The sequence below is a fragment of the Mesoplodon densirostris genome, chromosome 12 (genome assembly GCF_025265405.1).
Source record: "Mesoplodon densirostris isolate mMesDen1 chromosome 12, mMesDen1 primary haplotype, whole genome shotgun sequence".
NCBI classification, from domain to species: Eukaryota; Metazoa; Chordata; class Mammalia; order Artiodactyla; family Ziphiidae; genus Mesoplodon; species Mesoplodon densirostris.
This window is the reverse complement of record NC_082672.1, coordinates 27,372,509-27,398,716: the sequence shown is the minus strand read 5'-3', so window position 1 is coordinate 27,398,716 and position 26,208 is coordinate 27,372,509. Positions and strand designations below refer to the sequence as shown.

The following is a 26,208-nucleotide window of genomic DNA, read 5'->3' as shown; positions in this document are numbered from 1 at the left end:
AAAAGTGCTTTCAACGATCTGAGTTTTTTATTTCACATAACCAAGGATATGGAGCTGGGAATGGGTCCAGGTTTGTTTACTTGAGGCTTGGCAATGTCATCAGTTACCCAGGTTTCTCCTGCCTTTCCGCTCTGCTCTCCTCGGTGGGTTTCTTTCTTCTAACGCTCCATAGAATTCCAGTTGTCATCTCATCACATGCCCAGTCGTAACTCTGTCACTTGTGAGGGAAACAAGTCACCACTCGTACTTTCATCTAAATAAGATTCACCCCTGGGATGAGGAAAGGACAGAGCTTTCCCTGAAGGGCAAAACTGGGGTTCTGTGAGCAAGGAGAAAGGAAGATTGGTGGGTGGGGAGTCCCCATCACTATGTGCCACAATATTACTTCTTGTCTTTCTCAACAATGGTTAGTAAAAGTCGAAGCACACCAAGCCGGATAACGAGTAGAGAACTGTAGGACCCTCAGAAAGGTTGTCCTCCATGAGATTGTTAAAGAATTTCTGGTGATCAATCTAAAGCTCAGTATTATAATACCAGATATTTGGCATTTTTCATTAAAGAGAAATACAGCCTTTATTTAAAGTTTGTCTCTTATACCAAATATGCAGAAACACTTAAAAGGATTGATTTAAGGTCAAATAGAGTTTTGAGGAGCTAATAAATATTTGTTGAATATTCAACAAATAGTGTTGAATAAAGTCCAACAGTCAGTTTTCAGATAGTCAGACAAGTAGTTACGGAAGCAAAAAGGAAAATTCCAAGACCTAGATATATTTTAGGCCTTAAGGAATAAAGGTCCTGGTGAAATGAAAGAAAGAAAAACATGGAAAGTTTCCCTTTGCATGGCTTCTAAACTTAGCATCAAAGCAGGAATCAGATTCTCCTCTGTATTATTTAACTGCAGAGGCCATTATGTCTTTTGAGCCCCATAAAATGCCTTCAGCTCAGCCTGCTGCTGAATATATAATAAGAATGGAAGAACAAGAAAATTTTTAAAAGTTCAGCAAGAGGAGAAAAAAGAGAGTAATTGAGAATTTCGTTTCTGACTTCATGGCTTATAGCACTGGGCTGTTGAGAGTGAGTTAAAAGTGACTTCAAAGATGACAGACTCAGTTTAATATTCATTTCAGCATCTAATTCTCAGTGTTCTTATTACAGTTTTTAAAAATAGTTAAAATTTGTCTTCATTGTCAAATAGTGAGGCTTATCAGTTTGCTGAAAAATTTTAAAAGCTATTTGATCCCCTTAAAGTTTTTGATCATGAATTTATAAATAAAGGTAAAGAATCAAGGCAGTTATCCTGCTTTTCCTGTATGAATTTCACTGTGGGGTAATCAAATCGTTGGTGCGGAAATTTTCTTGTAATAGAATTCTACCTAGTAAATGTAGAAGGGATAATAGAATTAGAAAATCACCATTTAGTAGCCCCTAATGAAATAATGACCCTAGGCAAGGGTTATCTGTGGATGCTAAAACCATTAATTTAAGAGTGATCCATCTTATGAACAATCTTAGGATCACTAAAAGTGGATCAACCAGAAATTACACACCTCCTAATACAATAGAAAGCTAAAAAAAAGATTGAACTGAATCAAATCAAGCCTCTAGATCTAACTTCCAATTTAAAGAAAATAGGAAGGGTAGAGGAAAAAGTTGAACACCACCATGAGGAAACGATTAGCCAAATCCAGAATGTATTTAGAACATTCCATAGGACCAATAACTTCGTTTCTTCAACAAGTAAATGTCATTGGTGGGGTAGGGGGACCTGAACCAAGGTGGGAAAGGGAACTTTCCTAGATCAGAAATAACTTAAGAGACATAACAGCTAAGTATAAAATATGGATTTTGTTTGGATCCTATTCAGATAAACCAACTATAAAAGGACGTTTCTGAGACAATCAGGGAAATATGAATATGGACTGAGTATTAGCTGATGTTAAGGAACTGTTGTTAATCTAAGATGTGAAAATGGCCTTGTGCTCATGTAAAAGGTGAAAACATTCTTTCTCCTGAAGTATTTGTGAGTGAAATGGTCTGATGTTAAAATACTCCAGTAAGTAATGGAACAGATGAAACAGGATGGGTAAAATATTGATAATTATGGAAGGTGTGTGATGGATACCTGGGGATTTATTATGCTATTCTCTCTAATGTGCATTTTAAAATATCTATAATGAAAAAAAATTTAAGTTTCACATTAAAAGAAATATGTAGCCCTTTCTAATCGCTCAGTAATTAAAAGTCAGTGTCCCTTCCCTTTGTATTGATACAGATAAGTCTGAACGTTCTGGACACAGTTTTTATTTGATGATTTTTAATTAAATAGACCAACTTACAAAGGGCAACACTGTACAGTAGATTAAAAATGAGCTCTTTGGGAATTGGATTCAGTAATAAAATTTGTCCTCCTCAAACTGTGGTTCTGATGAAGTTCAGGTTTCATAAAGCAGGACAAAATATTCTTCAGTGTTCTTCTTTTTTCTTTGTATAGTTTCCCAATTAATTTTCTTCACCACTACCAAGAGTAATTTCATTAAGCTAGGCCTTTAGAGGACCCTGCCTTTAAAGCATAGTTGCATATCTCTCTTCTTTTTATATTTCCCGTGTCCACTATTTGAGTGGGAGTGGAGGGGGGGATTGGGAATAGGGAGAAGATGTGAGAGTAGACTAATGTGAGATGTGCTTTCTGGTCGCCCGCCCTTGTTATTATTTTCTAGTCTTCTTACTTTACATTATTTTTCTTAGTAGTTTTAAAAAAATCACAACCTGAAATGGTGTATTTATACTTACAGCCTATCTTCCCTTGCTAAAGTATAAGACCCATGAAGGCTGGGGCTTTATCTGTCTTGTCTAACCCTGTACTCTCCCTCCCACATGCCTTGTTCATAGTAAGTGCTTAATCAATATGTATTGAATAGTTATTTGACTTGAGGTTGGGATAATGGAATCTAGTCATCCCTTCTCAGCTGTCTCCCAAACATCTCTCTGGTTGTAAACTGTTTTCAGGGCTTGAGGTTAATGCCTAAACCCTGTTCTTCCTAGACACTTCAACTTGACTGTCAGGCTGTCACCTCAAACTCACTGTGTCTAAAATTACATATTATCTCCCTTCCTCCAGTCTTCCAGTTTTGTTAAGGCCACCGTCACTGCCAGTTCTGAGGCACAAAACCTTGGTGTTATCTTGCAGTTGTTCACTAGTCCTAATCCCTAGGGTGCTTTATGTCCCCATTTATGTCGTCTTTGGGGGAGTTTCTGGTCACTATTTTCACCTCTGCTTTCTGCTGTTGACATTTTAGCCAGCCCTCAGGGCCCTGCTAGGATACCTCTCTTCTGGGCATCAAGCTGAATTTTCCATCCCACCAGCTTTTGTATTTATGGTCTACAGTTTTCGTTTCTGTGTTTTAAACACAATATCCTGGCTTATACTGTTAGTTTCTTTCCCATGTCCTAGTATATTAAACACAGTAAAACAAACAAACAAAAAGTATATATTGATTGAGTCACCTTTATTTCCTTCTTTTTTATCCCATTTTTAACCTCACCATGTATGTCCTATGCTTGATTTTGTCCTAGACCCTGATGCTTGCCACTTTGTTATGAGTCACATAGAAGAGCTGGCAGCAGCCCTGGTATCAGCATAGTTTTCTTAAATCACGTCTTTTGTTCTCATTGGGGCTGGGTTCTCTGTGAGCCCGCGGAGGCTCTTGCAGTTTTAAAAGGTGAGAAGTTGTCAGGTTTCAAGTCCGCTGTCACGTTGGAAATGTGTAGAGGTAGAGGAGTCTGAGCTAATGATGTTATCTTTTAATTGTATTTGTTCAGTTATCCTCTGAAATGAAAACAGTAGCTCTTTATAACTACTTAGCAACAGCACAGGTTGTGGAGATAAATTTGGTTGGTTAAATCATTTTAACTCAGTTTCTTGAGTGCCTGTTATATTGCAATGAGCATAAACAAGATGGTTTTGTTTATGATGGTTCTTCCAAAATATAGCAGGTATGGCAGTTATTTAACACTGAATTTAGTAAAACATGGTAAATGCTGAACTAGGAGTAGGTGTAAGATGCTGTCGGAGTGCACAGAAGGAAGCGTCTGACTCCTCGATGCTTGAGGGGTTCATCAGGGGAGGCTTACTTCACAGATTTAAAGGGGCTGAGTCTTGACAGATGAGCGGGGGTTCACCAAGTGGATAGATAGGTAGGGGCTTTAATATGGGTATGGATAATTCATGAAAACAAAATGGAATCAGTCTGGGCCCAAATGGAGCTCCAGTGAAGGGTGATACCAACAAGGTCAGGGTTTTATTTCCCTAATATCACAGTCCAAGGTCACTGAAAAGTTCCATTTTAAAGTGCCTTCATGCAACATATTGTAGAGACAGCCTAGCATCATGATTAAAGGTGGATTCTGTGATTAGGCTGCCCAGGTTCAGGCTTCAGCTCTGCAGCTTACTAGCTGTGGGAATTTGGACAAGTTACTTAAGCTCTTTGGGCCTTGGCATGGTATTTACTTCACAGAAGTGAAGATGAAATGAGATAAAATATGTAAAGTGCTTATGACAACATCTAGCAAACAGTAGGTGCTCAATAAAGACTTCCTATTGTGGTTATTTTTGACTGTTCACATCAGCTTGGAGCAGGGGTTGGCCAGTTACTACTCGTGGGCCAGAGCCAAATCCAGCCCACTGTCTGATTTGTAAAGTTTTATTGGAACACAGCCATGCCCATTTATTAAGTATCATCTATGGCTACTTTGTGCTCTACAAGGCTGAGTTTAGTAGTTGTGACAGAGACCAAATGGCCCATAATGTATTTATTATGAATATAATTAATATATTAATATATTTATTATATAAATATTTAAGGCCTAAAATATTTATATGGCCCTTTACAGAAGAAACTTGCTGAGCCCTGGCCTAGAGGGTAAAATCAACCTCTTTAGGTCTCAAGCTCTTCCCTGATTGCTTCCAAGCCTGCCTTTTTCCATCCATAACTGACAGATGGCTGCAGCAGCACCTTGGATTTTGCTGACCCTTCTGTGTACCTCATGAGCTACTCTCTGTTGCTGGATCATGATTTCTTTAGTGTTCCAGCTGCTTTTCTCTCCTGTGCAAGAATATGGGCCGCAGCAGGGCCAGAACTGGGTGGTGAAACACTCACCTTAGTACATAATTTAAGTACATAATTTAAGGGGGCCCCAAAAGCTCAGTAGTCAAGATAAATAATCTCTTAATGCAGTATTTAAAAAATCAAAATTAATGTAAGAAAAATCTACGATGAACAAAATATCAGAGTTTTAAGTAAGGACATAATCAGTATTACTAATTATTTTTTGCTTTAAACTCAGGTTCCAACATGGCTAGGCATAGCACTAGGCAGCAGAGAACAGGGAATCCATAGTTAAGCCACAACAAACCCCAGACAGTCATGCTTCCTGCATAAATAAGGTAGAGTTTTTAGATTCAAAATAACCTGCTGGCTGATCACATTTAATGGCACACTCAGGTCCATGGCAGGACTACTTTTGTAAAGTTTAATTATACACATATTTGGTTGAACTTCGCTCCAGTAGTGATCTGTATATAATCCGTTGTATCAAATAACAGAATTAAAAGTATTTCCATAAGTTTTCATATAATTCATTTGAAGTGGTTTACTGAGAGCAGCGTCGGATAACTAAAGCTGTTTACCAAGAGATCTGAAAGAATCACGTCATTCCGATAAGCTTGTTCAAAGAAAGGCCAGAAAGGGATATTAATTGAATTTTAATGCTTTCTGATAAACATTGACCTGGCAAGCTTTTTTAGATGACTAACTTTCTAATCTTCTCTGACATTTCTTCAGGGTGCTGCAAACAGTGATTTGTTGGTAGGTTTAAAAATATGTATAATTTGTTTTAGTGAAGAAGGTTTTGGAAATGTTCTGTAGGATCCTGCTAAAGTAGAATGGAGTCTTATCTGTTAAGGGTAAGGCTGGAGGAATGGACAAGATGACCTTTCCCTTTCTCAGACACCATATTGAGATTTGTAGGACTTTATTTGATGTTTCAACGAAGTGAATTAGTTGTTCTAACTGGCTGTCACTGTTACAAACAGATAAATGTAATATTGAACTTGATGCTCTTTTGCATTCTAAATGGCACTTTAAAATGTTTTTAGGTGTACAGTGTTGATTGGAGTCAAACCAGATGTGAACAGCTTGTGGTGTCTGGCTCGTGGGATCAAACTATCAAACTGGTATGTCCGCATTACTGTATTTAAAACCAAATATTCCCTTCCTCAAAGCTTCCACTGAAGTTTTTTCTTTTCTGGAACATACTTCTATTGCTTTTCAGTTAGGCAGTTAATTTTCTTTTCAAAAAATATACTAAAGCATTTATTAGAATTTAAAATTTTCTAATCTTCTAGCTATAAACTAATAATTAGCTCAATGTTGATTATTTTGGCCCCTTAAATACCATCTTGCTTTATATAAAAATAGACTTTTGGGCTTCCCTGGTGGCGCAGTGGTTGAGAGTCCGCCTGCCGATGCAGGGGACACAGGTTCGTGCCCCGGTCCGGGAGGATCCCACATGCCGCGGAGCGGCTGGGCCCGTGAGCCATGGCCGCTGAGCCTGCACGTCCGTAGCCTGTGCTCCGCAACGGGAGAGGCCACAATAGTGAGAGGCCCGCGTACCGCAAAAAAAAAAAAAAAAAAAAAAAAAATAGACTTTAAAGAAATCCTTGAGATATATATGTATATTGTGTGTGTATATAAATACATATATATGGTAATATAAAGCTTAATGAATTTGCCTCTGTTAAGTAATTGATCTATTCATTTATTTGTAGTGGGATCCAACTGTTGGAAAGTCTCTGTGCACTTTTAGAGGCCATGAAAGTGTCATTTATAGCACGATCTGGTCGCCCCACATCCCTGGTTGCTTTGCTTCAGCCTCAGGTAAAGAATTCATTTACCAAAAGCATTATTTGTAGGGAATGGTGGCCTCACTTTTCCCAGTAGGTGGCACTGTGTACCTTAGATTTGGAGAAGAAAAGGGACTACATTCCTATTTGAACTCTTGAGACTATTTCATTCTTTCTCAGTCTCTAGGTAAGAATTAGCCCGGCCTACTTCTAAACCTTTGACTTAACATGTGACTTTTTGGTGAGGTGAGAGGTAAGGGACAAAGTGAGGGCTTTGGCATCAGACTTGATTGAATTTGGAAACTCTCTTCAGTGGTCGATTGTGGGGCATCAGGGTGATGCGATGGGTTTTTGCATCAGTAATATGGGGCTAAGAATGTCTAACTTACGGGGTTGTTGTCAGCATGAAATAAGGAAACGTAAAATGTCTAGCACACAGTCAACCTCCTTTGCTTGATATTTACCCTCTTTTTAGGGATAGTCTCTTTAATTCATTGCCACTAAGCCATAGCAAGAATATGTTTGGTATGATCTTTTTTCCTAACTGTTTACTTTTGATTCATGTCAGCAATTCTAAGATAAAAGCAGATACTTACATTTATATGTCTCTATGTTTTTTTGTAGAGAAAAGTCATTTTATAGAAATTTAAAATTACACTTTGTACTGTTTGCATAAGGATTTACAAATTTGGTTTGTTGGCCGATTCCTAAATCATGTATAATCTGAACAATCTACTTTATATATAATTTGGAGAGAAACATTGCACAGTTTCTCTGCAGTGCCATTTAAAACAGCTTGGTCCCCCTGCCAGATGGTCATTTAAATAGCTGTCCTCATCTTCACTCACCCCTGGCTGCTCTGGAGTGGGTCTCCCCTGGCCATTTACCTTCTTCTCACACCCTGTAACCCTGCCCTCACAGCTCTGGTACTTTCCTCCTCTTACCTTTCCTTTCTGCCAGTCTATCCTGTCACCCTTCTGTTGTCCTGACTTTACATGAACAAGTTCAGTGGAAGGGTCCTTCCGTAAGGTGATGGGGAGAAGAAGCTGAGATAACAAGAATAACACTCCCTTCTTCCCATGGTTAGAAGGTAGAATCATTCCCAGTGGGGAAACAGTATGTTGGAAGGCATTTAGAGGTTATATTCATGTGGTTAAGGATATGGAATATTAATTTTCAGTGATATTATAATATCTGCCACAGCATGACTTTTCATACTGTGAATTTTATAAGCACAACTATTAATGAATAAATATGGTTAATTAATGATTAATGGTCTGTCTTAGGCAGATCATAACCAGTTATAAATCTTTCAAAGTTGGGAACCAGTCTAGCTCCTTTTATTAGCTACTGAGCTGCTTTACTTATTAGATGGCTTTATTTTTGGTTTGTTTATCAGAACAAAGGTTGAGTAACAGTTATAAGAATGTGTTAATTAATCATAAATATTTGTGGCGATTGACAAGATAATATCGGCACTATATTTCTTGCTGCTTTTATAACTTTCAAAAAATAAATTTAGGAAGAGAAAACAGAAATGGCATCCCGATAATTCCTGTTTGAGCATATACGTAGTAAAGAAACTCAAACAAAACAGAAACATGCCAAGTAAAAAGTGCTCATTCCCCTCCTCCTATAGAACCACTGTTAACATTTGCTTGTATTCCTCCATAAAAATTCTTATGCTCATTCCAGAATATATGTTCAAAAAATTAAAAATATTAATGGGGAATATTCTTCAGGAAAAAGTCAGATATCTTTAAAGGCTGAATTTGCTTAGTGATGTTAGATTTTACATGCTTATAGGTATAAAACTTTTGTTGTTGTTGAAATTGTACAGGAAAATAATTTTGTAATTTTCAGTCAGAAAATCTCCTGTCCCAAATTCATTTTCCCCACTGAAAACATTGTTATTTTAAAACAATTTTTGATTGTGGAGATTTCTTAATAGCTGTAGTCCAGTCTTACAGCTGAATTGAGTGAATCATACCACCATTCAGAAAGAGTTCTTAGACTATAGGTTTAAATACACTTGATGGAAGAGAACATCTCTCAATTATATATTATGAATCATACATATGCATTTATATTATATATTTACGTTTATAAAATTAAAACAAGCCTAAAGTAGAAAAAGAGGTACAAAAGGTTTCTTTTATTTGATACACCACCAATAAACATTTGGCTAAAGAAAGATTTCTGATACTATTTCCTTCCTAAAAGCTCTGATACCTTAATATATATTGCTTCACTTTTCTTTTAGATAATTTGTATAATGTATTGAGTGCCATTAAAGCTGTAAAAAGCGTAGAAATAAAACAAAGATGAGCAATTTAATTGGTGTAAGCAAGGGCAGAGTTGCTTTTCTAAGGCTGCCTTCTTGAGTCACTTTCATCTGCCTCAGAAGACACATACTGGGAAGGAGAAACTGGTATCTACTCAGGGTATTCCAATGTGAGGAATGATTCAATTAGACCATTTGGGAAAATGTATACATAAATATAATCTATATGACACTTGTTATTTTCCAATGTGTTTATTTCAGGGCAGCAACACCTTATAGATTAGACAAAACAATAACAACTTTCCTGGTCTAGATGATGTCAGTTTATTCTGATAATGAGAATGCTGATAGTGTCAAGGCAACAGTTATTTTAAGGTTTGGACCTTGAAATGGTGAATGGATGTGTCTCCTCCATCTGTTAGAGGTTTGCCAATTCGATGAATGAAAAATTGCAACTAATTGTTGTTTTGATTTGTGTATTTGATTACTAGGACTAGTGAACACATTCAGTATGTCAACTGGCTGCCGTAGTTGTTCTTTTGTGAGTCAGCTGTTAATGTCTTTGGCCTGTTTTTCTACTGAGAGCTGTTTGTTGTTGTTTTTCTGTATTGATGTATGAGCTCTTTTTTTTTTTTTTTTTTTTTTTTTTTTTTTTTTTTTGCGATACGCAGTCCTCTCACTGTTATGGCCTCTCCTGTTGTGGAGCACAGGCTCCGGAAGCACAGGCTCAGTGGCCATGGCTCACGGGCCTAGCCGCTCCGTGGCATATGGGATCTTCCTGGACCAGAGCACGAACCCATGTCCCCTGCATCAGCAGGTGGACTCTCAACCACTGCGCCACCAGGGAAGCCCTGAGCTCTTTTCATATTTAGGAGTTAGTTCTCTGTATCTTATGTCTGTTACAAATATTTTCCCAATTTTTTTCTGTCCTTTAACCTATTTATTATATTTTAATTTTTACTGTATAAGCATTGAAACTTTTTGGTAGTCAAAACTATCAGTTTTTTGCTTGATAGGTTTCTGACTTTCATTTAGGATGAATAAGGAGTTGGCTCAGTGAAAAGTGGGAGGCCTTAGATGGCATAGCAAGAGAGAACATTCCAAGCAGAGTAGTATATTCAAAATTAAGAACTTGATGTATTTGAAAAACTGAAAGAGGGCCAGAGGGACTGTTGCCTAAGAGGAAAAGGGTAGTAAAAATCAGGTCAGGATCACAGGCAGGGGCCGAGATCATGCCTTGTGGGCTGGATTCAAGACTCTGGATTTTATCCTATGGACAGTGGGAAGACATTGAAGAGGTTTAAGCCTGGGAGTGATATGATTAGGCTTGCATTTTTAAAAGCTCATTTTGGCTGTCATGTAGAGAATAGTTTGGAGGTGAGCAAGAGTGGATGCAGAGAAACAATTAAGAGAGAGATGAAGGCATGGATAAGGATAGTGGCAGAAGAGATGGAATAAAGTAGGCTGATTTGAGTGGTATTTCGAGATGATTTTATAAGATGTGGAAGAGGTGGGAGAGGGATGAATAAAGAATAAGTCCTAGATTCTTGGCAAGGACAAATTCATGGATGGTAATGTCATAACTGAGATAAATACATTTGAAAACGAAGATCTTGAGTTAGTTTTAGAGCACGTTGAGCCTGTGGGACACACATGTGGGGTTGTCAAGAGCAGGTGGAGTTTGGAGCTGAGAAATCAGGCCTTATGAATAAAAATTGTGTCGTTGGCTCATAAATGGGATCTAAAGCCATTGCAGTACATCAGAGCACCCAGGAAAGACTAAATAGAAGAAAGCTTAGAATAGAGCACAAGTTGACAAACTATTGCCCTCAAATCAAATGACCCACTGACAGTTTATATAAATAAAGTTTTATTGGAACACAGTCACACCCATTCATTTATATATTGTCTGTCTATGTCTGTTTTCATGCTATAGTGGCAGAGTTGAGTAGTTATGACAGAGACTGAATGACCCCCAAAGCCAAAAATACTTACAGTTGGGCTCGTTACAGAAAATGTTTGCTGACCCCAGGTATAAGTCTCATTTGAGGGGAGATAAAGGGATGGAAGGTCTTTTGCACAGTGTGGTTATTTAGGGAAGGAGAGAAGGCACAATATCAGGGGAGGGGAAGAGTGCTTCCTGTATTGTCTCCTTGTTTCATTATCTAGCATCTGAAGATAGGCAATCGGTAGGATAATTGCTCCTTTCTTGCTAATAAGCTAAATCAATGCCCTGAGATGTTGAATTATGTTGAGTGGGTTCCACAGGAAATATAATATCACAGAAATCCTTTCTATTTGTTTATTATGTTTTTAATTCTAAAACTTAAAACTGACCAAATGTCCCTGAATTCTGAAGTATGACTAGGTTGGAGAACCTCAGAAGTGGAAACCTCCAGGTAAATTGTGAACAGACAAATACGTCCCATTTAGATTAAGCAATTTTTTTAGATCCTAAGATAATAGTGAATTATAATAACTTCTGTGTGTAGAGGTTCAGTTAACTCAGAAAATGTTTTGTTTGCTGATTAAAATTAATAGTATTTTCTAGAATGAAGAAAGGTACACTGATAAAATTATTACTACTATTTTTAAAATTTCTAAGTTGTGTAAGTTGTAGTTTCTCAGTCCATAATTTGAACCAAATCTTTTCTGAAATATCAAGTCTTTGGGGATGGGACCAGTAATATATTTTTCCTTGTCACATTTCCTTTTCCAAGCCTAAATTTCTTCTTTGATTTTTTTCAGTCTTTCTGTGGCACAACTAGCCATAAGGCTGGGCGTGTATTAAGTAAATGATAGCAATATTAACACACTTGTTTGAATTAACTAACCCTTTAGCCTGCATATATAACTTGAGTTAGTCATTTTTATGCTTTTAATGGAAATGCTAATGAGTTTCATGTTGATAGTGAATCAGATCTGCAAGATGACTGCAGTTAAGCATAATGGTTATAATTTGACCATTTTATAATTTTACTATTGGTAAAAAGCCCTAATACAGAGACTGTTAGTACAAGTTCAATTAAAATTCTTGTAAGGATGTGAATTAGTTTGACATTAACATCATTTTCTTAGTGTAGGGATGCCCTTTGGTCTTATATTCTACAGTTTCAAAGTATTCGCCTCAAACTCTGGAAGGAATTAGTGGTATAGAATAGATCTATCTTCAGAATGAACTGAAACATACTTCTTTTCTAGTGAAGCAGTGAAGATATGTCTGCTAGGAACTCTAACTGGTAGCATTTGTAATAAACTAGAATTAATAATGAGTATAATTTGGAAAAGTATTAATAAATAAAACCATAAATTACTGATATATTTTTTAAAATCCCTTTACCTTACTATTGCATGTAATTTTATTAACTTGTATTATTATTTAAGGCCCCCAAATTATCTTTCTTTGTTTTTAATTGTTCTTTCACTGACCATGACCAAAGGTAAAATCTGATAGCGACAAAGTCAGGCAGAGGGGACCTACAAGATGGCGGAGGAGTAAGACATGGAGATCACCTTCCTCCCCACAAATACATCAAAAATACATCTACATGTGGAACAGCTCCTACAGAATACCTACTGAATGCTGGCAGAAGACCTCAGACTTCCCAAAAGATGCCTGAGGGCAACCTACATGCAGGGGCGCAGCCAAAACCAAAGTTGAACCCCAGGAGCTATGCGAACAAAGAAGAGAAAGGGAAATTTCTCCGGGCAACCACAGGTGCAGCGAGTTAAATCCCCACAATCAACTTGGTGTACCCAGCATCTGTGGAATGCCTGAATAGACAAGAAATCATCCCAAAATTGAGGCAGTGGATTTTGGGAACAAATGTAGATTTGGGGTTTGCTGTCTGCACCTGATTTGTTTCTGATTTTTATGTTTATCTTAGTATAGTTTTTAGCACTTGTTATCATTGGTGAATTTGTTTATTGGTTTGGTTGCTCTCTTTTTTTCATTATTTTTATTTTAATAATTATTTCTTTTTATTTATTATTTTATTTATTTTTAATTTTTTTCTTTCTTTTTCCTCCCTTTTCTTCTTTTTAAAAAATATTTATTTATTTTTGGCTGCATTGGGTCTTCATTACTGAGTCTTCGTTGCTGCACGCAGGCCTTCTCTAGTTGCGGTGAGCAGGGGCTACTGTTCGTTGCAGTGCATGGGCTTCTCATTGTGTGAAACTGCAACCTGTGAAAAGGAGACCACAGACACAGTAAGTTAAACAAAATGAGAAGACAGAGAAATATGCAGCAGATGAAGGAACAAGGTAAAAACCCACCAGACCAAACAAATGAAGAGGAAATAGGCAGTCTACCTGAAAAAGAATTCAGAGTAATGATAGTAAAGATGACCCAAAATCTTGAAAATAGAATGGAGAAAATACAGGAAACTTTTAACAAGGACCTAGAAGAACAAAAGAGCAAACAAACAATGATGAACAACACAATAAACAAAATTAAATATTCTCTAGAAGGAATTAATAGCAGAATAACTGAGGCAGAAGAACGGATAAGTGACCTGGAAGATAAAATAGTGGAAATAACTACTGTAGAGCAGAATAAAGAAAAAAGAATGAAAAGAATTGAGGACAGTCTTAGAGACTTCTGGGACAACATTAAGTGCATCAACATTCGAATTATAGGGGTCCCAGAAGAATAAGAGAAAAAGAAAGGAACTGAGAAAATATTTGAAGAGATTATAGTTGAAAACTTCCCTAATGTGAGAAAGGAAATATTCAATCAAGTCCAGGAAGCACAGAGAGTCCCATACAGGATAAATCCAAGGAGAAACATGCCAAGACACATATTAACCAAACTATCAAAAAATAAATACAAAGAAAAAATATTAAAAGCAAAGGAAAAGCAACAAATAACATAAAAGGGAATCCCCATAAGCTTAACAGCTGATCTTTCAGCAGAAACTCTGCAAGCCAGAAGGGAGTGGCAGGACATATTTAAAGTGATGAAAGGGAAAAACCTACAATCAAGATTACTCTACCCAGCAAAGGATCTCATTCAGATTCATCGGATAAATTAAAACCTTTACAGACAAGCAAAAGCTAAGAGAATTCAGCACTGCCAAACTAGCTTTACAAAAAATGCTAAAGGAACTTCTCTAGGCAGGAAACACATGAGAAGGAAAGATCTACAAAAACAAACCCAAAACAATTAAGAAACTGGTCATAGGGACATACATATCGATAATTACCTTAAATGTAAATGGATTAAATGCTCCAACTAAAAGGCATAGGCTGGCTGAATGGATACACAAATAAGACCCATATATATGCTGTCTACAAGAGATCCACTTCAGACCTAGGGACACAGACAGACCGAAAGTGAGGGGATGGAAAAAGATATTCCATGCAAATGGAAATCAAAAGAAAGCTGGAATAGCAATTCTCATATCAGACAAAATAGACTTTAAAATAAAGACTGTTACAAGAGACAAAGCAAAAGACACTACATAATGATCAAGGGAACAATCCAAGAAGAAGAGATAACAATTGTAAATATTTATGCATGCAGCATAGGAGCACCTCAACACATAAGGCTAATGCTAACAGCCATAAAAGGGGAAACTGACAGTAACACAATAAAAGTAGGGGAGTTTAACAGCCCACTTTCACCAATGGACAGATCATCCAAAATGAAAATAAATAAGGAAACACAAGCATTAAATGACACATTAAACAAGATGGACTTAATTCATATTTATTTATTGAAAAACAATAGAATACACTTTCTTCTCAAGTGCTCATGGAACATTCTTCAAGATAGATCACATCTTGGGTTACAAATCAAGACTTGGAAAATTTGAGAAAATTGAAATCGTATCAAGTGTATTTTCCAACCACAACGCTGTAAGACTAGATACCAATTACAGAAAGAAACTGTAAAATATATAAACACATGGAGGCTAAACAATATGCTACTAAATAACCAAGAGATCACTGAAGAAATCAGAGGAAATAAAAAAATACCGAGAAACAAATGACAATGAAAACACAATGACCCAAACCTATGGGATGCAGCAAAAGCAGTTCTAAGAGGGAAGTTTATAGCAATGCAATCCTACCTCAAGAAACAAGAATAATCTCAAATAAACAACCTAACATTACACCTAAAGCAATTAGAGAAAGGAGAACAAAAAAACCTCAAAGTTAGCAGAATGAAAGAAATCATAAAGATCAGAGCAGAAATAAACAAAAAAGGAATGAAGGGAACAGTTTCAAAGATCAATAAAACTAAAAGCTGGTTGTTTGAGAAGATAAACAAAATTGATAAACGATTAGCCAGACTCATCAAGAAAAAAAGGGAGAAGACTCAGATCAACAGAATTAGAAATGTAAAAGGAGAAGTAACAGCTGACACTGCAGAAATACAAAGGATCTTGAGAGATTACTACAAGCAACTATATGCTAATAAAGTGGACAACCTGGAAGAAATGGACAAATTCTTAGAAAAGCACAACCTTCCCAGGCTGAACCAGGAAGAAATAGAAAATATAAACAGACCAATCACAAACACTGAAATTGAAACTGTGATTAAAAATATTCCAACAAACAAAAGCCCAGGAAGAAATGGCTTCAGAGGCGAATTCTATCAAACATTTAGAAGCGCTGACACCTATCCTTCTCAAACTCTTCCAAAATATAGCAGAGGGAGGAACACTCCCAAACTCATTCTACAAGGCCACCATCATGCTGATGCCAAATCCAGACAAAGATGTCACAAAAAAAGAAAACCACAGGCCAGTATCACTGATGAACATAGATGCAAAAATCCTCAACAAAATACTAGCAAACAGAATCCAACAGCACATTAAAAGGATCATACACCATGATCAAGTGGGGTTTATCCCAGGAATGCAAGGATTCTTCAATATACACAAATCAATCAATGTGATACACCATATTAACAAATTGAAGGATAAAAACCATGTGATCATCTCAATAGATGCAGAAGAAACTTTGGACAAAATTCAACACCAATTTATGATAAAAACTCTCTGGAAAGTGGGCATAGAGGGAACCTACCTCAACATAATAGAGCCCATATATGCCAGACCCACAGCCAACATCTTTCTCAATGGTGAAAAACTGAAACCATTTCCTCTAAGATCAGGAACAAGACAAGATTGCCCACTGTCACCGCTATTATTCAACACAGTTTTGGAAGTTTTAGCCACAGCAATCAGAGAAGAAAAAGAAATAAAAAGAATCCAAATGGGAAAAGAACTAAAACTGTCACTGTTTGCAGATGACATGATACTATACATAGAGAATCCTGAAGATGCTACCAGAAAACTACTAGAGCTAATCAATGAATTTGGTAAAGTAGCAGGATACAAAATTAATGCACAGAAACCTCTTGCATTCCTATACACTGATGATGCAAAATCTGAAAGAGAAATTAAGGAAACACTCCCATTTACCATTGCAGCAAAAAGAATAAAACACCTAGGAATAAACTTTCCTAAGGAGACAAAAGATCTGTATGCAGAAAACTATAAGACACTGATGAAGGAAACTAAAGGTGATACAAACAGATGGAGAGATATACCATGTTCTTGGATTGGAAGGATCAACATTGTGAAAATGACTATACTACCCAAAGCAATCTACAGTTTCAACGCAATCCCTATCAAACTACTAATGGCATTTTTCACAGAACTGGAACAGAAAATTTCACAGTTTGTATGGAAACGCAAAAGGCCCTGAATAGCCAAAGTCTTCTTGAGAAAGAAAAACAGAGCTGGAGGAATCAGGCTCCCTGACTTCAGACTATACTACAAAGCTACAGTAATCAAGACAGTGTGGTACTGGCACAAAAACAGAAATATAGATCAATGGAACAGCATAGAAATAACAGAGATAAACCCACACACATATGGTCACCATATCTTTGATAAAGGAGGCAAAAATATACAATAGAGAAAAGACAGCCTCTTCAATAAGAGGTGCTGGGAAAACTGAACAGCTACATGTCAAAGAATAAAATTAGTACACTCCCTAACACCATATACAAAAATAAACTCAAAATGGATTAAAGACCTAACTGTAAAGCCAGACACTATAAAACTCTTAGAGGGAAACATAGTCAGAACACTCTATGACATAAATTACAGCAAGATCCTTTTTGACCCACCTCCTAGAGAAATTGAAATAAAAACAAAAGTAAACATATGGGACTTAATGAAACTTAAAAGCTTTTGCACAACAAAGGAAACCATAAATAAGATGAAAAGACAACCCTCAGAATGGGAGAAAATATTTGCAAACAAAGCAACTGACAAAGGATTAATCTGCAAAACATACAAGCAGCTCATGCAGCTCAATATCACAAAACCAAACAACCTAATCAAAAAATGGGCAGAATACCTAAATAGACATTTCTCCAAAGGAGATATACAGATTGCCAGCAAACACATGAAAGGATGCTCAACATCACTAATCATTAGATAAATGCAACTCAAAACTACAATGAGGTATCACCTCACACCAGGCAGAATGGCCATCATCAAAAAATCTACAAACAATAAATGCTGGAGAGGGTGTGAGAAAAGGGAACCCTCTTTTACTGTTGGTGGGAATGTAAAGTGATACAGCCACTATGGAGAACAGTATGGAGGTTCCTTAGAAATTGAAAACAGAACTACCATATGACCCAGCAGTCCCACTACTGGGCATATACCCTGAGAAAACCATAATTCAAAAAGAGGCATGTACCAAAATGTTCATTGCAGCTCTATTTACAATAGCCAGGAGATGGAAGCAACCTAAGTGTCCATCATCGGATGAATGGATATAGAAGATGTGGCACATATATACAATGGAATATTACTCAGCCATAAAAAGAAACAAAATTGAGTTATTTGTAGTGAGGTGGATGGACCTAGAGTCTGTCGTACAGAGTGAAGTAAGTCAGAAAGAGAAAGACAAATACCATATGCTAACACATATATATGGAATTTAAGATAAAAAAAGTCATGAAGCACCTAGGGGTAAGATGGGAATAAAGACACAGACCTAGTAGAGAATGGACTTGAGGATATGGGGAGGGTGAAGGGTAAGCTGGGACAAAGTGAGAGAGTGGCATGGACATATATACGCTACGAAACGTAAAATAGATAGCTAGTGGGAAGCAGCCGCATAGCACAGGGAGATCAGCTCGGTGCTTTGTGACCACCTAGAGGGATGGGATAAGTAGGGGGGGGAGGGAGATGCAAGAGGGAGAGGATATGGCGATATATGTATACATATAGCTGATTCACTTTGTTATACAGCAGAAACTAACACAACATTGTAAAGCAATTATACTCCAATAAAGATGTTAAAAATAAGTAAGTCAGGCTGAATTGTATATATTAGCCCTTTATTCAGTCTGAGTCACACACACTTCTTTGTATTACATTGACCTTTTGTGTAGCATATTATACATAATATTGACTCTGATGTTATATATAGAATATTCAGTGTGTGAGACTGAGTAGCAGAAAAACACTGTGTGTAGAGTGTCAGCAGTATAATTACAAAACTTAAGTATCTGTACTTTGTAAATAGATAGTATATAAAAAGAGTCTTTTATCAACAGAATGTCCATTTACTTTAACAGAAAAAAGAGACAGTTTAATGACATTACCTTCATGTGTTATGTTAGAAATGAGTATAAACGGTAGTCATACCAGCCAGCTCGTCTTTGGTTGAAAGTGAAAGAAAATCTGACCCAAACTGCCTTAAGGTAGAAGATAATTTATTTGCTCACATAGTTGAAATGTCCAGAATTACACCTGGCTATGTACACACAGCTGGATGTAGGGATCAAAGACTGTTCTTGCTCTCTCTTTTGTTCTGTGTTCTGTTAAGTTGGTTTCAGTATCTGGTACCACATGATAGCAAGATGGCAGTAGCTGTAGACCCTGCATCCTTTCTTGTTTCTGTACAGTAGGAGAAAGTGGGAGATTCCTTTTCAGACATCTAAAAATGTTCCATTTTCTCTCATGGGCTCTGATGGCCTGTGTGGATGTTCCTAAACTAATCACTGTGCCTGGGAAAGGAGGCTGTAATGTGTTGATTGGCTTGGGCCTGGCTCAGCTCCTGCAGTTGAGAATGGGAAATGGGAGAGAGGGTGGTACCCAGCTACATACACTGAGAATGGCAAGAGTGAATCCTGGTTCGGTGAAGAAGATGGATAGGGGGTCAATATGAACTAAATTGTCTGCACATCCAAGGCTTGGAATAAATCAGAAGGGATTTGACAAAAACCTAGCACTGGACCTGTGAGTTGTAACCTATGTTCCTTAAAAAAAATTGAATACAGTAAAGCCATTTTCTGCCAGATTTTATGATTTTGGAAACTCATTGGAAGGTTTATTTATCAACCATTTGACGTTTTCCTGAAATATTTCTTCATGATGATTTTTCCAATATTTGCCTACTTAGTAAAGTTGAAAAGACGTAAAGTTTTTCTTCCACTCTACAAAAGGAGGGTTTGTGGCATAGTAAAAGTTGGGGTAAGCTCTAAAGCTCTCATTGTGCCTTTGCCATTTCAAGAGAGAGAAGAAAATTTGCTTACCAAGCTGTGTACAGTGCACTTCTTTGCATATTTTTCTTTGCTTGACTAGGGCAGGTATATCCTTTGACATAGCTGAGCACCTTACACAAGCAAACACTAAAATTTTTTGATTATTATTATATAATATATGGGAATAACCATCTTACCAGAATTTTTAAAACATATTTAAGGTTAATTTTGATTGTTGACAGGGACATTGTCAGTGAGTCAGTCAGATATTTAGTGAATGTCCACCTTTGTCTGGGCACTGAAGATACAGTGAGGGTACAGTCCAGTGGGAAAGAGAGCTGCTAAGAAAAAGCCTAGCAACAATAACGGTAAGGAACATGAAGCTCTTTGAGGAAGAGGGCACAGCACAGTGGTTAGGGACGTGGACTCTGCAGCCAGCCTCCCTGTGGTCAAATTCCGCTTTCACCAGTTACGTGACTTTGGTCGTGCTACTTAACTTCTGTCTCTTCATTCCTCATTTAAAAAATAAGGGTGATAGGGCTTCCCTGGTGGCGCAGTGGTTGAGAGTCCGCCTGCCGATGCAGGGGACGTGGATTTGTGCCCCGGTTCGGGAGGATCCCACATGCCGCAGAGCGGCTGGGCCTGTGAGCCATGGCCGCTGAGCCTGTGCATCCGCAGCCTGTGCTCCGCAACAGGAGAGGCCACAACAGTGAGAGGCCCACGTATCACACACACAAAAATAATAAAATAAAATAAGGGTGATAATAATACCCATGTCATGGAGTTTTGATGAGGATTAAGTGAATTCGTATGAGCAAAAGGCTTAGGACAGTGCCTGGCACAGAGTAAGGGCTCTCTGAGTGGTGACTCCTATGATTAACCTGTGTGCTCAGAATTCTGTGGAAACGTAACAAAGGATTCTTGAGCTTGTCAAAGTTGGCTGGTCAGAGAAGCTTCTCTGAGGAAATAGTGTTTAAACTGCTACCTTGTGAACAAGTAAGAGTTAGGAGATGAGAAGCGGGAAGCAGAGGGAGGGGATGTGGAGAGAGCAGGGCATATTTGAGGAAGCTCTGAATGGCCTTTGCATACGTATGTGCTGTAAGGATTAAGAGTCAGTGCTTATCTAGAAACTAAAACTCTGAGAACAGAGTTTTAGAGTAACTTCCTCCAGGTAGAATCTGGACTGCATGCTTGTGTAATAACATACTAGTCCAGTGATCCTGAAACCTGGCCCACCATCAGAGTCATTGGGAAGTTTGAAAAAACAACAGATTTCTAGCCTTCATCTTAGTCCTACTGAGTCAGATACCTCTGAGAAGTGTATGTATGTATGTATTTATTTATTTTGGGCTGCGTTGGGTCTTCCTCGCTGTGCGCAGGCTTTCTTTAGTTGCAGCGAGCAGGGGCTACTCTTCATTGTGGTGCGCGGGCTTCTCATTGCGGTGGCTTCTCTTGTTGCAGAGCACGGGCTCTAGGTACGTGGGCTTCAGTAGTTGTGGCTCGCAATTGTGGCGCACGGGCTTAGTTGTTCCACAGCATGTGGGATCTTCCCAGACCAGGGCTCGAACCCGTGTCCCCTGCATTGGCAGGTGGATTCTTAACCACTGCACCACCAGGGAAGCCCCAGAAGTATATTTTTTAATCACCCCAGCTGAGTCTAGTGATCAGCCTAATTTGGAAAGCACTGTACTAGTCTATGGTGTCACTCTGTTTAAGATGCCTAAATAAATAGCTTATTTCTGTTGATGTAATGGAAATTGCATGTTTGTTTTAATAGAAATATACTCATCTCTTTAAAAAAAACCCGACAGAATGGTTTCAGTGCTGAATTCAGAGAGGAAGTGGTTTCCTTAGATTGAGAACTCTTTAGTTTTTTTCCTCAGTTTTGTTGGTTGTAGTTTGAGTTATATTATGGTCTTTATCAATTAATTCTCTTACTTTGTTTTCTTGCTTACAGACAAGAGCTTGCTATAAAACATACTATAATCTTTGCATAAAAATAGTTTCAACTGCAGAATTCATGGTTGAGAAACCCAGTATTGTAAAATATTTGTCTTCACAAATATTACAAATGGTAGAAGCTTATATGATAGGCAGTCAAGACATAGTTTTATGTCGAATCCTGTGGCACACGTATAGCTAATTATGTCTTTCAACTGCTTATAACAGTTTATATTTTAAGATAGTATATGTGAATATAGCATTTGAGTTTTTCCAAGAATCTGGTCACCTTCAAAGTTGTATGGTATTTGCAAATCTAGACCTAAATATATCATTAGCTAAGTTAAGACAGACCAAAAGAGAGGAGTATATAGAGATTTAGATCTTCCTTAGTAGAGTTCTCTAAGGACATTGGTTTTGTTTAGTTCATGAAAGTTGTATTAGTACAGAATTCATATTTCTAAATTATATGAGATGAAAGGGAAGAATATTTGAGCTCTTTTCATAAAGAGGATTAATATGAAGTAAACTTTCTTTCGAACCATGAAAACTAAATTACTGCTATTACAGACTCCATATAATTGCATAAATCATAGCCATGCCTGAATATGTGGAGTCCAGTAGTTAAAAAAAAAATCATTCTACTCTAAGAAAAAAGTCATATTACATCTGATAGGCATCTGGCATTTCAAATAAATTATTTGGGCCCAATATGCATCCTTTTTCTACTCATTTCACTTCACAGTTTCAGATTCACCGTTTACACTTACTCTCCTTACCCAATTTCTTTTTTTTTTTTTTTTTTGTGGTACGCGGTCTTCTCACTGCTGTGGCCTCTCCCGTTGCGGAGCACAGGCTCCGGATGCGCAGGCTCAGCGGCCATGGCGCACGGACCCAGCTGCTCCGCGGCATGTGGGATCTTCCCAAACCGGGGCACGAACCCGTGTCCCCTGCATCGGCAGGCGGACTCTCAACCACTGCGCCACCAGGGAAGCCCTCCTTACCCAATTTCTTAACGCTGCAACTTGGATTAGACATAGTAGTAGCCAGCACATCCTATACCATATTATGCACTTAAATTCACTGGTTCTGCTGCCAGTGGCAAGTCTGCAACTGATAAGAGAAGCTGGTAATTCAGGTGGTTCTATGGCACTATCACGTCTGGCTGACAATGAAAGGCCAGTTATCTGGAAAATGCAATTTGAAAAATATATAAATATAGATGTCCTGGTGGCTAAAAGAGTTGAATGAGTCCTGGTACCAGTGGGCCAGAAGGTCTCTCTCCTACCTGGAAAACAAAGTGATGAGGAGGAAGTGACGAATGTGTGCAGCAGAAGTGGAATCTCAGCTCATTCAGAGCAGTTCTCACTTTTTTGTGCCCTTTAAATTAACTGCAAGAGGGGACAACCTAAGCCATGGTGTTTTTAAAAAGCATGGCTTGAATATGATGGTGAAGAACCAAAATATTGTCCCAGAGTAATTTGAAATACACATATATAATGTATATTATATATATAACATAACAATACGTTATATAATACACATACAGAACAGTGCATAATCTTAAGCATGTGATGAATTTTCACAATGAACACATCTGTGTACCAGCCCCCAGATCAAGAAACAGAGCATCCCAGAGGCCTCCCTCACACCCTTCCAGTCATTACCCGACCCTCCACTCGAGGGTGACTACTGAACTGCCTTGTAATAGCATAGGTTAATGTTACCTGTTTTTATGTTTTCATGTCTAGTTTCTTTTGCTCAACATTATGTTTTGTGAGATTCATCCATATTGTTGCTAGAATTACTAGTTGTTTCTTAATCTCCTAGTCCACGTTTATTGTAATATTTTGGTACTTTAAAGCATTCACATACACCCATAAAATGTAATTTTTAGGAATGTAATTATTAGGATGAACACAAGCTCATTGAACTTTAAACAAAGCTTAGTCATGGTTATATCAGACTTTATGATTTCAGACCTGATATTACATATAAATTTTTGAAAGCTAGTATACATCATTTAGGCATTTCCTATGTTTTAGTGGAAGCCTTGTGCCAAATTGAATCTTTTTCTCTGGGGCTAGGCTTTATAGAGTTTGAAGCTTCAGGTGAATTCCGTTCACTGCTTCCATGATGATAAGGGCTCGCCTTTGCCTATAGATGATAGAACTTGAGCAATCTTAGGTCTTTGAGAATTTATTGAAAAGCAGCCCCAGAAGGGGAAGGGATGCTTAAATGACCCCCGGACACATTCTCTGTCTCTAACCTGGACTTTTCTCTGCTTGTTAACTTGACTCTGCAGGCCAGCTTTCTCCATACAGTGAAACACAGGGCCACCAGCAGTTTCTCAATTTTGTAACCTGTAAATTCTACTGAGAGAGGGACTGACATTATGTTTTCAGTTATACTTCAGAAAAATCCCAAGTAGATACTTTTGACCTGTCAGCTGTGGCAGGGGCAGAAAATGAGATAGTATGACTGGTCTTGCTTAAACCTGTCCTTGGCCAGTCGATTGTGTTGAGCCATAGGCCTTTCTAGAATCACATGGTGAAAAGAGGGTGCTGTTCCTGGAAGGGTGTTGCTGGGCAGACCAAACTCTGGACATCCACACCACCCTGCTGTAAACTCTGAAGGTTAGGGAAAGTCGTGAAAGATCGTTTAATCAAAGCTACTTAGACTTCTGAAAGAAATTCTACTGACTGGTGGCTAGATCACAGACAGTGATTATAATTAGGACCCCTGAAATTTTGGGAGCTCTAGTCTATACCAATTCTGAACCATTTCCGTTTGGTACTTTCAAACTCATCATTTCATCTCATCCCCACTATCCTTAGCTAGATTCAAAAACATTAGTCACTCTTCTATCAGAGTGGTTTTCAACCTTTTGTAAAGTAGGAGGTTGATGCTTTTTAAATAAAAAAACTTTTTAATCTCACACACAAACAATAGTACATACATATGAATACATAAAAATGTTGTAGAAGTATTACCAAAACACAAACTATAGGGATGCACACCAAATTCAGGATTGTGGTAGCCTTGGGCAAGGAGGATGGGGAATGGGGTTGGAAATACAGTAGAGGTTTCAACACTATCTGTTGTATTTTGTTACTTTTACTTCTAAAATAATTGTGGGGCAAATATGACAGAATGTTAGGTGTCTATTAAAATTTTCCCCAATTTATAAAATAATTAACGTATAAATTAAAAGAATAATTCCTCAAGGTTTCGCCAACATTGATCACATGGCACTTCTCCTCCGACAACCTTAGGGGGCAGCGTTGTGTAGTTATAGTTCACAGGGGCTAGGAAGCCAGACAGCCTGGGTTCTGATTCTAGGCCCTGATTCCACTGTTTCCTCTCTGCTGACTTACTTCAGCTCCATGTGCTTCAGTTTCCTCCTTTGTAAATTACTACAAAAATTACTTTTTATGTTATCAAAATTTTTACCTCACTTGTTGTGATGTTTTTAAAGTTAATATATTCATCTCTTGGTATCTGTTGGGGATTGGCTCCAGGACCCTCCCAGGATTTCAAAATCCCTAGATGCTCAAGTCCCTTGTATAAATTGTCGTCATATTTGCATATAATCTATGCATATCCTCCTGTATACTTTAAATTATCCCCCAATTATTTAAAATACCTAATACAATGTAAATGCTGTGTAAATAGTTGCCAGCGCAGCAAATTCAAGTTTTGCTTTTTGGAACTTTCTGGAATTTTTTTTTCCTGAATATTTTTGGCCCATGGTTGGTTGAATTCACAGATTTGGAACCCATGAATATGGAGGACTGACTGTACATGTAAAATGCTGACCAGCATTTGGCATATAGTAAGCACTCAATAAATATTAGTTATTATTTATTCATGTTATTAATAGGGAAAGGAATGACTTCTAATCACGGTTATGTTTTGTTATTTTATTTTTAAAACTTTATCTCATTTCAACTTTATAAGGCAGATTTGTTTTTGTTTTTTTTTTTTGAAGTATAGTTGAGGTACAATGTTATATAAGTTGCAGGTGTACAATATAGTGATTCACGATTTTTAAAGGTTATACACCATTTATAATTATTATAAAATATTGGCTATATTCCCTGTGTTGTACAATATATCCTTGTAGCTTATTTTATGCCTAATAACTTGTACCTCTTAATCCCCTCCCCCTATATTGCCCCTCTGCCCTTCTCTCACCCCACTGGTAACCACTAATTTGTCCTTCACATCTGTGGGTCTGTATAAGACAGATATTTTATCATAGGTGAGGAAAGTAAGAATCCAGGATGTTAAGTAACTTGACTAAACGTCAACAGCTACCAAATGATTGAGCTGGATTAGAACCAAGCTCTGGAACTCCAAAGCCCCCATTCTTAACTTCTACATTTCATTACCACCAGCAATTTAATTCTTATCTTTCTTAAACAACTTGCAAAGAAATCAGAAAAAAATGGTCTAAAACTCTTGAACTTAGGTAAATGACATATGATTTAGAATTGGGATGATAGGAAATTGTATGTAGGTAACTAAAGGAAATTTTTAAAATTTAGCATTTTT

The 26,208-nt window shown here is 37.5% G+C and overlaps 1 protein-coding gene across 1 annotated transcript in view; it reads left to right on the top strand.

Annotated features, from left to right (window-relative positions):
* The window catches only part of PEX7 (peroxisomal biogenesis factor 7), an 85,360-nt gene that overhangs the window by 5,625 nt on the left and 53,527 nt on the right, over nt 1-26,208 (top strand). Inside the window, exons 4-5 of the mRNA XM_060114949.1 lie at nt 6,158-6,235; nt 6,830-6,938. Coding sequence (XP_059970932.1) covers nt 6,158-6,235; nt 6,830-6,938 — 187 coding nt within the window. The remainder of the gene's footprint in view (nt 1-6,157; nt 6,236-6,829; nt 6,939-26,208) is intronic.